This window comes from Rhinoraja longicauda, chromosome 11 (genome assembly GCF_053455715.1).
Source record: "Rhinoraja longicauda isolate Sanriku21f chromosome 11, sRhiLon1.1, whole genome shotgun sequence".
Taxonomy (NCBI): Eukaryota; Metazoa; Chordata; class Chondrichthyes; order Rajiformes; family Arhynchobatidae; genus Rhinoraja; species Rhinoraja longicauda.
In genome coordinates this window covers 5,016,065-5,028,119 of record NC_135963.1, presented here as the reverse complement: position 1 = coordinate 5,028,119, position 12,055 = coordinate 5,016,065, and the positions used below count along the sequence as shown (strand labels likewise).

The following is a 12,055-nucleotide window of genomic DNA, read 5'->3' as shown; positions in this document are numbered from 1 at the left end:
ACTACCTCCTCTGGCAGTTTTTTTCCCATACACCCACCACCCTCGGTGTGGAAAGATTACCCCTCGGATTCCTATTAAATCTTTTCCCCTTCACCTTGAACCTATGTCCTCTGGTCCTCGTTTCCCCTACTCTGGGTAAAAGACTCTACCCGATCTATTCCTCTCATGATTTTGTACACCTCTATAAGATCCCTCCTCATCCTCCTGCGCTCCATGGAATAGAGACCCAGCCTGCTCAACCTCTCTCTGTGGCTCACACCCTCTAGTCCTGGCAACATTGTCGTAAATCTTTTCTGAACCCTTTCAAGCTTGATAATTCATTGAATGTGTATGTAATGGAGGGTGGGCGAGTAATGGAGAGATTCAGCATGGAAACACAACCTTCAGCTCACGAATGCTCACCAAACACAGTGGCACAGCTAGTAGAGTAGCTACCTCACGGCGCCAAACACCCAGGGTTCGATCCTGACCTCGGGCGCTGTCTGCGCGGAGTTTGCACGTTCACCCTGTGACCGCGCGGGTTTTCTCCCGCGCTCCAAGGACGTGCAGGTTCGTAGGTTAATGTCGCCCGCGGTGTGTAGGGAGTGGATGCGAAACTGGGGTAACGTAGAACTAGTGTGCAGGGTGATCGCTGGTCGGCGCGGTCTCGGTGGGACAAAATGGCCCGTTTCCACGCTGTATCACTCGAACTAAAACTAGTTTCAGGGCGGCACGGTGGCGCAGCGGTAGAGTTGCTGCCTTACAGCGAATGCAGCGCCGGAGACCCAGGTACCTTCTCCCCGTGACCCGCGTGGGTTTTCTCCGAGACCTTCGGTTTCCTCCCACACTCCAAAGACGTGCAGGTTTGTAGGTTAATTGGCTCGGTATAAATGTAAAATTGTCCCTAGTGTGTGTAGGATAGTGTTAGTGTGCGGGGATCGCTGGTCGGCGCGGACCCGGTGGGCCGAAGGACCTGTTATTGCGCTGTTTCTCTAAACTAAACTAAACTACTAAGGCACAGAACTCACCAACGTCGGTCTCTTTGAACTCCAGCTCTGTGGCGCCCCTCAGGTGCTGGGAGATGCTGATGGCCGATGTTTCCATCAAGTGCAGCAACTTTGTGGCACTTTTCCTCCTCTCGTCCTCCACGATTTCACTCCACACCACCATCTCGCTCGGTTTCAAAAGATTGTTCACTGTTTTCACAATGGCCTAGAGTGTTCGTGTGGGGAAAGAAATGAGTAGGACTTTGAACACAGAACGTAACACGTTATCCCATTCCCGCACTGACCTTTCTGTCCTGGGCCTCCTCCATTGTCAGGGTGAGGCTCAGCGCAAATTGGAGGAACAGCACCTCATATTCCGCCTGGGAAGCTTACACCCCAGCGGTATGAACACTAACTTCTCTAACTTCAAGTAACCCTTGCTTTCCCTCTCTCTCCATCCCTCCCCCATCCTAGTTCTCCGACTAGTTTCACTGTCCTCCTGTTTAAATTTTACTGATTGTGTGCGTCGTTGTTACCTTCCCCTCAGCCAGCAATGAGCTATTCTACATTTTCCTTGATCCACATCCCCTTCGATCTCTCATTTTCACACCTTACACTTCCATATCTCTCTGTCTCCCTCTCCCCTGACTCTCAGTCTGAAGAAGGGTCTCGACCCGAAATGTCACCCACTCCTTCTCTCCCGAGATGCTGCCTGACCCGCTGAGTTACTCCAGCAATTTGTGTCTATCTTCGTTGTAAACCAGCATCTACAGTTCCGTCCTACACATAACATATTAAAAAATCCAGATTCACGATAATCTGCATATGCTGGTTTACAAAAAAACTCTCGAGATCTCTAAACTAAACTAAACAAACCTAACCTAAACTAAAGTAAATTAATCTAATCTAATCTAAACTAAACTAAGAAGATGGAACCCTAAACACTCTTGTTTGGCTCCAGCACTTTCTATTCAATGTAAGATTCCAGCATCTGCAGTTCCTTGCATCTTGAAAAAAGAGTCAAAGTCCTGGAGTAACTCAGCGAGTCAGGCAACATCTCTGGAGTACATGATTCCTCCTCTCCTCTCCCCCCAGGACCTCCAGATTCAGTGCCAGTTTCTTCCCAGCTGTTATCAGGCAGCTGAACCATCCTACCACAACCAGAGAGCAGTGCTGAACTACTATCTACCTCATTGGTGACCCTCGGACTATCCTTGATCGGACTTTGCTGGCTTTACCTTGCACTAAACGTTATTCCCTTATCATGTATCTGTACACTGTAATTGGCTCGATTGTAATCGTGTGTCGCCTTTCTGCTGACTGGTTAGCACGCAACAAAAGCTTTTCACTGTACCTCAGGACACGTGACAATAAACTAAACTGAAATAAACAACAGTACAGGGAGAGTTTGGACAAGGTGGGATTTAATTCATTGTACTGCAGAAGGCTGAGCGGTGATAGTTTCTTTAGTTTACAGATACAGCGTGGAAACAGGTCCTTCGGCCCAACGATTCCATGCCGGCCAATGATTACCCGCATATTAGTTATTAAAATAAACGAAACTAAACTAAATTCCTGGCTTCACAATTCACAACTCTTCAATCCTTTTTTCTCTCTTTATATAGACAAATAGACAATAGGTGCAGGAGGAGGCCATTCGGCCCTTCGAGCCAGCACCACCATTCAATGTGATCATGGCTGATCATTCTCAATCAGTACCCCGTTCCTGCCTTCTCTCCATACCCCCCTGACTCCGCTATCCTTAAGAGCTCTATCTAGCTCTCTCTTGAATGCATTCAGAGACTTGGCCTCCACTGCCTTCTGAGGCAGAGAATTCCACAGATTTACAACTCTCTGACTGAAAAAGATTTTCCTCATCTCAGTTCTAAATGGCCTACCCCTTATTCTTAAACTGTGGCCCCTTGTTCTGGACTCCCCCAACATTGGGAACATGTTTCCTGCCTCTAACGTATCCAACCCCTTAATAATCTTATATGTTTCGATAAGATATATATTATATTCTCATCCTTCTAAATTCCAGTGTATACAAGCCTAGCCACTCCAGTCTTTCAACATATGACAGTCCCGCCATTCCGGGAATTAACCTGGTGAACCTACGCTGCACGCCCTCAATAGCAAGAATATCCTTCCTCAAATTTGGAGATCACATTTTATCCAACCTTATGCCTGTCAACACCCCCCCTCCCTCTCACCTGTGTCCACCTATTACCTGCCACACTTTGGCCTGCCCCTCCTCACTCCCAGATTTCTTTCCCCCCCCCATCCCACAATCAGTCTGGAGTAGGGTCCCACCTCAAACATCAACTATTCATGTTCTCCGTAAATGTTGCCTGACCCCGCTGAGTTACTCCAGCACTGTGTGTCTATTTCCATGACCAGGTTGTTCGTCAGACTTGCTGTGTGCAGTTTAGCCACAATATTTCACTACATTAAAACTAAGGCCGTGGCAGTAACGAACTTTCAGTACACTGCGACCGTACAAAATCCTTGCATCAATTTCTTTTTCATTTGCTAAAGAATGAGAGATCTTTAATATTCACTGCAGGTGCCTAATTATAACTGTTACTCCAGCACTCTGTGCATTCTTTTTGTTGTAAGCTAGCATCTGCGGTTCCTTGTTTCTACCTATCGAGAACATGAATTGGTGATGTTTTGGATTGAGACCCTTGTTCAGACTGATTGATGTGGGGAGGGGAGGGGGAGGGGTGGGGGGGGGGGGGGGGGGGGGGGAAGGGAGGAGGGATGAGATAGCTGGAAGAGAAGAAGGGTCCCGACCCAAAATTTCACCCATCCTTTTGTCTCCAGAGACGCTGCCTGACCCGTTGAGTTACTCCAGCACTTTGCGTCGGTCAATAGACAATAGACAATAGACAATAGGTGCAGGAGGAGGCCATTCGGCCCTTCGAGCCAACACCGCCATTCAATGTGATCATGGCTGATCATTCTCAATCAGTACCCCGTTCCTGCCTTCTCCCCATACCCCCTGACTCCGCTATCCTTAAGAGCTCTATCTAGCTCTCTCATTAATGCACTCAGAGAATTGGCCTCCACTGCCTTCTGAGGCAGAGAATTCCACAGATTCACAACTCTCTGACTGAAAAAGTTTTTCCTCGTCTCAGTTCTAAATGGCCTACCCCTTATTCTTAAACTGTGGCCCCTTGTTCTGGACTCCCTCAACATTGGTAACATGTTTCCTGCCTCTAACGTGTCCAACCCCTTAATAATCTAATACGTCTCGATAAGATCTCCTCTCATCCTTCTAAATTCCAGTGTATACAAGCCTAGTCGCTCCAGTCTTTCAACATATGATAGTCCCGCCATTCCGGGAATTAACCGAGTATTGTCCGTGTGGAGTAACGTACGTTGATGGTGACATTGGCAACGGCGGTTGGATTGGGTAGAGTCTCGTTGATTGTACTAAGCGACGCTGCGGACTTTGAGAGGACTTCGACGTACAGAAGCAGATCGGTGGCGGTCAGGCCTCCTGTGGTGTTCTTGGCCATCTCCTCCAGGGCCATCTGCGGTTCCCTGAAGCTGCTCAGCTGTCGAAAGCCACCAGATCACAAAATAACATTAACAAAAAATACCAGCACGGAGACAGAGAAATTAAAAGGCCTTGGATAGAGTGGATGTGGAGAGGATGTTCCCATGAGTGGGAGAGTCTAGGACCAGAGGTCACAGCCTCAGAATTAAAGGACCTTCTTTTATGAAGGAGATGTGGTGGAATTTCTTTAGTCAGAGGGCGGTGAATCTGTGGAATTCATTGCCACAGAAGGCTGTGGAGGCCAAGTCAATGGATGTGTTTAAGGCGGAGTCAGATAGATTCTTGATTCGTGATCAGCACGGGTGTCAGGGGTTATGGGGGGAAGGCAGGAGAATGGGGTTAGGAGGGAGAGATTGATCATCCCTGATTGAATGGCAGAGTAGACTTGATGGGCCGAATGGCCTATAAGTGCTCCTAGAACGTATGACCTTATGAACATGACAGGGATTCTCTCTCATCCCCTTCCATCCCACTAATGTTTGCATCCGGCACATGATCCTTTGTCATTCTCGCCGGCTGCAATGAGATTGCACCACCAGTCTCATCTACCCCTCCCTGCTCCTTCCAGTCTTCACCAGGGACCGCTCTCTTCAAGACTCCTTTCACTCTCACTGTCTCCGAGATGTTTTCGAGGCATAGAGTCACAGAGTGATACAGCGTGGAAACAGGCCCGTGGGCCCAATTTGCCCACACCGGCCAACATGTCCCAGCTCTACTAGTTCCACCTGGCCCGTGCTTGGCCCATATCCCTCCAAATCTGTCCTATCCATGTATAGGGTTGCCAACTGTCCCATATTAGCCAGGACATCCCGTATATTGGGCTAAATTGGTTTGTCCCATACGGGACCGCCCTTGTCCCATATTAGGCCTGGCGGAGGCGCTGTAGGCCCAGACACTGTAGGCCCGGATGCTGTAGGCCCGGACGCTGTAGGCCCGGACACTGTAGGCCCGGACAGCATAGGCCCGAATGCTGTGGGCCTGGACAGTGTCGGCCCGGGTGCTGTAGGCCCGGACGCTGTAGGCCCGGACGCTGTAGGCCCGGACACTGTAGGCCCGGACACTGTAGGTCCGGACACTGTAGATCCGGATGTACCTGCCAGACTGGTTCATTCATCCCTCCCCACCCACCCCTCCCCAGTAGAGTTGCTGCCTTATGGCGCTTGCAGCGCCAGAGACCCGGGTTCAATCCCCACTACGGGCGCTGTCTGTACGGAGTTTGTACGTTCTACCCGTGTCCGCGTGGGTTTTCTCCGAGATCTTCGGTTTCCTCCCACACTCCAAAGACGTGCAGGTTTGTAGGTTAATTGGCTTGGGTTTGTGTACTTGGTATAAGTGTAAATTATCCCTGGTGTGTGTGTAGGCTTGTGTTATTGTGCACAGACCTTGGTGACCCTCGGACTATCCTTGATCGGATTTTGCTGGCTTTTCCTTGAACTAAACATTATTCCCTTATCATGTGTCTGTATACAATTGTGATCATGTACTGTCTTTCTGCTGACTGGTTAGCACGCAGCAGAAGCTTTTCAATGTACCTCGGTCGGTGCATGTGGCAATAATCTAAACCACAGAATTCCACTCCAAAGACGTACAGGGTTGTAGGTTAATTGACTGGGTAAATGTAAAAATTGTCCCCAGTGTGTGTAGGATAGTGTTAATGTGCGGGGATCACTGGGCGGCACGGACCCGTTGGGCCGAAGGGCCTGTTTCCGCGCTGTATCTCTAAATCTAAAATCTAAATCTAAACCAAAAAAAAACAAACCAAACCGGTAGCAATATTTTCCTCCCTTTGTTTCTTTATCTAGATCTCTTGTCTCCTTGCACAAACAATATTACCTGCTGCAAAGTATCATTAATCCTCTTGGACAGGCAGTTGCTGATTAAGTAGCAGGGTATCTCCGAGATCTCTGTAAACGAGAGCAGAAGATATCATCATTAACTTCACACACCCGACTAACATTTGTACAGTTTAATTTTATAATCAACCGACTCTTATCTTCCACATCAAGGCCATTCCATTGGCCCTGTGCCAACTGCTTGACAACTGATAGCAAATAAATTACCTGTCGTATAACCTAATATATTTTTATTACTCACTTGCAACTTTTACCCTGCAAAGTCTCCACTTAATTAATATATTGGAGCAACACTCTGTCTATCATTCGAACTCTGTAGTGACTCTCAGTATTGGTGAAGGAAAGTGAGGTGTAACCATAGAAACATAGAAAATACGTGCAGGAGGAGGCCATTTGGCCCTGTGATCCAGCACCACCATTCATTGTGATCATGACTGATCATCCACAATCAGTAACCCGTGCCTGCCTTCTCCTCAGATCCCTTGATTCCACTAGCCCCTAGAGCTCTATCTAACTCTCTTTTAAATTCATCCAGTGAATTGGCCTCCACTGCCCTCTGTGGCAGAGAATTTCACAAATTCACAACTCTCTGGGTGAAAAAGATTTTTTTCATCTCAGTTTTAAATGGCCTCCCCTTTATTCTTAGACTGTGTGGCCTCTGGTTCTGGACTCCCCCAACATTGGGAAATTTTTTCCTGCATCTAGCTTGTCCCGTCCTTTTATAATTTTATACGTTTCCATAAGATCCCCTCTCATCCTTCTAAATTCCAGTGAATACAAGCCCAGTCTTTCCAATCTTTCCTCATATGACAGCCCCGCCATCCTGGGGATTAACCTCGTGAACCTACGCTGCACTGCCTCAATAGCAAGGATGTCCTTCCTCAAATTGGGAGACCAAAACTGCACACAATAGTAAAGGAACACTGAAGATAGACACAAGAAGCTGGAGTAGTTCAGCGGGTCAGGCAGCATCTCTGGAAACGCTATTTGATGGAATGCGCAAAAAGCAATGGTCAGAAGGAAAAAAGACACAGAGTGCTGGAGTAACTCAGCGGGTCAGGCAGCATCTCTGGAGAACACGGACAGGCAACGATTCTGGCCGGTGTCCTTCTTCAGTTTAGGTTTGTTTGTTTTATTTATTTAATGTCACGTGTACCGAGGTACGGTGAAAATCTTTTGTTGCGTGCTAACCAGTCAGCGGAAAGACAATACATGATTAATTTAGAAGAATGAAGAGGGGACCTGATTGAAACATACAGAATAGTGAAAGGCTTGGATAGAGTGGATGTGGAGAGGATGTTTCCACTGGTGGGAGAGTCTAGGACTAGAGATCAATACTCAGAATTAAAGGACGTTCTTTTAGGAAGGAGATGAGGAGAAATTTCTTTGGTCAGAAGGTGGTGAATCTGTGGAATTCTTTGGCACAGAAGGCTGTCGTGACAATGTCAGTTGATATTCTTAAGGCAGAGACAGATGTCAGAGGTGATGGGGAGAAGGCAGGAGAATGGGGTCAGGAGGGAGAGATAGATCAGCCATGATTGAATGGTGGTGTAGACTTGAAGGGCCGAATGGCCTAATTCTACTCCTGTTCTTTATGACCTTATGACCATCGAGCCATTCACAGTGTGCAGACACGTGACAAAGGGAATAACGTGAATAACGTTTCGTGCAAGAGATAGTGTTTAGTGCAAGAAATAACCGATTATGATGGGGTGGGGCAGCTGGAAGCTGGAAGAGAGGAGAGGGTGGGACAAAGCCTGGTGAGTGATAGGTGGATATAGGTGAGTGAAGGTTGATAGGTAAATAGTTGGACAAAGGCCAGAGATGAAAAGACAAAATATATGTGAGATAAAAATGGAAGACGAGGCCATTGTCAAGCCAAGGTCGAACGGGAGGGGTGCTGGGAGAAATAGACAAAGGGAAAAGGCGGGAGAAGAGGGGGGTGGGGGGTTGTAGGTTAGATATAGAGTCATAGAGTGATACAGCGTGGAAACAGGCCCAACTTACTCACGCCGGCCAACATGTCCCAGCTACACTAGTCCCACCTGCCCGGGCTTGGTCCATATTCCTCCAAACCTGCCCTATCCGTCTACCTGTCTAACTGTTTCTTAAACGTTGGGATGGTCCCAGCCTCAACGACCTCCTCTGGCAGCTTGTTCCATACACCCACCACCCGTTGTGCGAATTAGCATTCATGTGCCTTTTAAATTTGCGCTGCGCCATTGAGATTCTTTTCTGTCAAGCAAGCTTAAGGTTCCGTTTTATCTTGCTTGCTCTCTACCCCCTTTGAAGCAGAGAACATCATTTACTTGCGGCACAGTTCACATGACACAACATCGGTGCAAAGGTTGCTAATGCCAGGTTTCATTAGGATGATTGTTTCAGAATTCAACTCTGCAATCTTCAGTCCCCAGTTCAATGGATGGACACTTCCTTTTAATTTACTTTAAACATAGAAACATCGAAAATAGGTGCAGGAGGAGGCCACTTGGCCCTTGGCGAGACAGCACCGCCAACCATTGTGATCATGGCTGATCATCTGTCTATCATTCTAGCTCTGTAATGACTCTCAGTATTAGTGAAGGAAAGTGAGGTGTAACCATAGAAACATATAAAATAGGCGCAGGAGGAGGCCATTTGGCCCTTGGCGAGCCAGCACCGCCAACCACTGTGATCATGGCTGATCATCCACAACCAGTAACCCGTGCCTGCCTTCTCCCCCTATCCCTTGATTCTGCTAGCCCCTGGAGCTCTATCTAATTCTCTTTTAAATTCATCCAGTGAATTGGCCTCCACTGCCCTCTGAGGCAGAGAATTCCACAAATTCACAACTCTCTGGGTGAAAAAGTTTCTTCTCACCTCAGTTTTAAATGGCCTCCCATTTATGCTAAGACTGTGTGTGGCCCCTGGTTCTGGACTCCCCCAACATTGGGAACATTTTTCCCGCATCTAGCTTGTCCAGTCCTTTTATAATTTTATACCTTTCGATACGGGCGGCACGGTAGCGCAGCGGTAGAGTTGCTGCTTTACAGCGAATGCAGCGCCGGAGACTCAGGTTCGATCCTGACTACGGGTGCTGCACTGTAAGGAGTTTTTGTACGTTCTCCCCGTGACCTGCGTGGGTTTTCTCCGAGATCTTCGGTTTCCTCCCACACTCCAAAGACGTACAGGTATGTAGGTTAATTGGCTGGGTAAATGTAAAAATTGTCCCTAGTGGGTGTAGGATAGTGTTAATGTACGGGGATCGCTGGGCGGCGCGGACTTGGTGGGCCGAAAAGGCCTGTTTCCGGCTGTATATATATGATATGATATGATATAATATGATAAGAAACCCTTCTCCATTTAGTTTGGAGATACAGCGTGGAAACAGGCCCTTCGGCCCATCGAGTCTGCGCCGACCAGCGTTCCCGCCACATTCCCATTATACCACACACGCTGGGGAGAGTTTGCTTCTTTGTCTCATTGACCTGCAGACCTGCACGTCTTTGGAGCGTGGGAGGAAAGAGAAGGTCTCGGAAGAAACCCAAGCAGGTCACGGAGGAGAACGTGCAAACTCCGTACAGACAGCAACCCCTGGTCGGGATCGAACCCTGTTCTCTGGCGCTGCAAGCACTGTGAGGCAGCAACTCTACCGCTGCGCCACCCGATCCTTCCAGCATTTTGTGTTAGGAATAACTCAATCACGATTAATACCTTTATACTTATTATAGTGCCTCCTATTGTTATGACTGAGTTATTTGCTGGCCATTTGAGTAGTTAGTTAAAAGATATTTTTTATGAGTCATCCGAGATAGATTTCCGATCCAGCGCTGGTGAACCAACTGAGTCTTAACGGCATTGCCTGTGGTTTTATGGTTATTTAATGTTCAATTTTCATTGATTTTTAATTCCCCAACTACCACAGTGGGATTCAATCTTATTCACCCGGATTTCTAGAATATAATTTCTGTATCATTAGAGATACTGCCGGTGAGCCAAACAGGGAACGGAACCAATGTACAGTCAGAGAATTTCGTTTTTACTCTAGTTTAGCTTCGAGATTCCTGAGAGATATAGAGGTCTGGGTAGAGTGGACGTGGGAAGAGATTGTTTCCACCAGTGGGAGAGTCTAGGACCAGAGGCCACAGCCTCAGAATTAAAGGACGTTCCTTTAGGAAGGAGGTGAGGAGGAATTTCTTTAGTCAGAGGGTGGTGGTGAATCTGTGGAATTCATTGCCACAGAAGGCTGTGGAGGCCAAGTCAGTGGATATTTTTAAGGCGGAGATTGATTAGTACGGGTGTCAGGGGTTATGGGGAGAAGGCAGTTAGGAAGAATGGGGTTAGGAGGGAGAGATAGATCAGCCACGATTGAATGGCGGAGCATTGATGGGTTGAGTGGCCTTATTCTGCTCCTATCACATGACCTTATGAACACGACAGGGATTCTCTCTCATCCCCTTCCATCCCACTAATGTTTGCACATCCGGCACATGATCCTTTGTCATTCTCGCCGGCTGCAATGGGATTGCACCACCAGTCTCATCTACCCCTCCCTGCTCCTTCCAGTCTTCACCAGGGACCGCTCTCTTCAAGGCTCCCTTCACTCTCACTGTCTCCGAGGCATAGAGTCACAGAGTGATACAGCGTGGAAACAGGCCCTTCGGCCCAACTTGCCCACACCCTGAGGCGCGGCGGTAGAGTCGTTGCCTTACGGCGAATGCAGCGCCGGAGACCCGGGTTCGATCCCGACTACGGGGTGCTGTCTGTACGGAGTTTGTACGTTCTCCCCGTGACCTGCGCGGGTTTTCTCCGAGATCTTCGGTTTCCTCCCGCACTCCAAAGACGTGCAGGTGTGTTGGTTAATTGGCTTGGTGTAAATGTGAAAATTGTCCCTGGTGTAGGTGTAGGACAGTGTTAATGTGGAGATGAGGAACGCACAGCCAGATCTGTCTTATTTGTTTGCTTGGGCCACTCATCTCCACATTAGTGTGCGGGGATCGCTGGTCGGCGCCGACCCGGTGGACCGAAAGGGCCTGTTTCCGCGCTGTATCTCTAAACTAAACCAAACTAAACCGTCCAACATGTCCCAGCTACACTAGTCCCAACTGGCCCCGCGTTTGGCCCACATCCCTCCACACTTGCCCTGTCCGCGCAAAGCAGCGTCTGCAGTTCCGTGCTCCTAAGAGCGGCCCCTGCGTTGTTCTCACCGTGGCAGGTGGTGCCGTCGTTGGGGGTGAACTCCTTCTCCCCGCGCGAGGACCGGTAGCCCCGGACACACGTGCAGTAGTAGCTCCCGAAGGTGTTGGTGCAGGTGGCATTCAGCCCGCAGGTCAGGGTGGCATTCTGGCATTCGTCGTCATCTGTGGCGGAGAGAAAAAGCAGAGTTACCCCTCCGCAAGACGGGAAGACGGAACCTAAACGAGGACACACTGTGTCGCAGCGGTAGAGTTGCTGCCTGACCACGTTTCCAACGAAGGCCATCACTAACCCAGCTTTTTAGGAAGAACCGCTGAGGCTGGTGCTCCGATAACAACCTGTCCCTAAATACCACCAAGACCAAGGAGCTGATCATAGAAACATTAAAACATAGAAAATAGGTGCAGGAGTAGGCAATTCGGCCCTTCGAGACTGCACTGCCATTCAATATGATCATGGCTGATCATCCAACTCAGTATCCTGTACCTGCCTTCTCT

The 12,055-nt window shown here is 48.5% G+C and overlaps 1 protein-coding gene across 1 annotated transcript in view; it reads right to left on the bottom strand.

The window, feature by feature from the left end:
- The window catches only part of adgrl4 (adhesion G protein-coupled receptor L4), an 83,134-nt gene that overhangs the window by 45,418 nt on the left and 25,661 nt on the right, over positions 1-12,055 (bottom strand). The window contains exons 3-6 of the mRNA XM_078408144.1: positions 11,570-11,722; positions 6,364-6,434; positions 4,349-4,528; positions 1,008-1,191 (exon numbers count right to left, since the gene is read on the bottom strand). Coding sequence (XP_078264270.1) covers positions 1,008-1,191; positions 4,349-4,528; positions 6,364-6,434; positions 11,570-11,722 — 588 coding nt within the window. The remainder of the gene's footprint in view (positions 1-1,007; positions 1,192-4,348; positions 4,529-6,363; positions 6,435-11,569; positions 11,723-12,055) is intronic.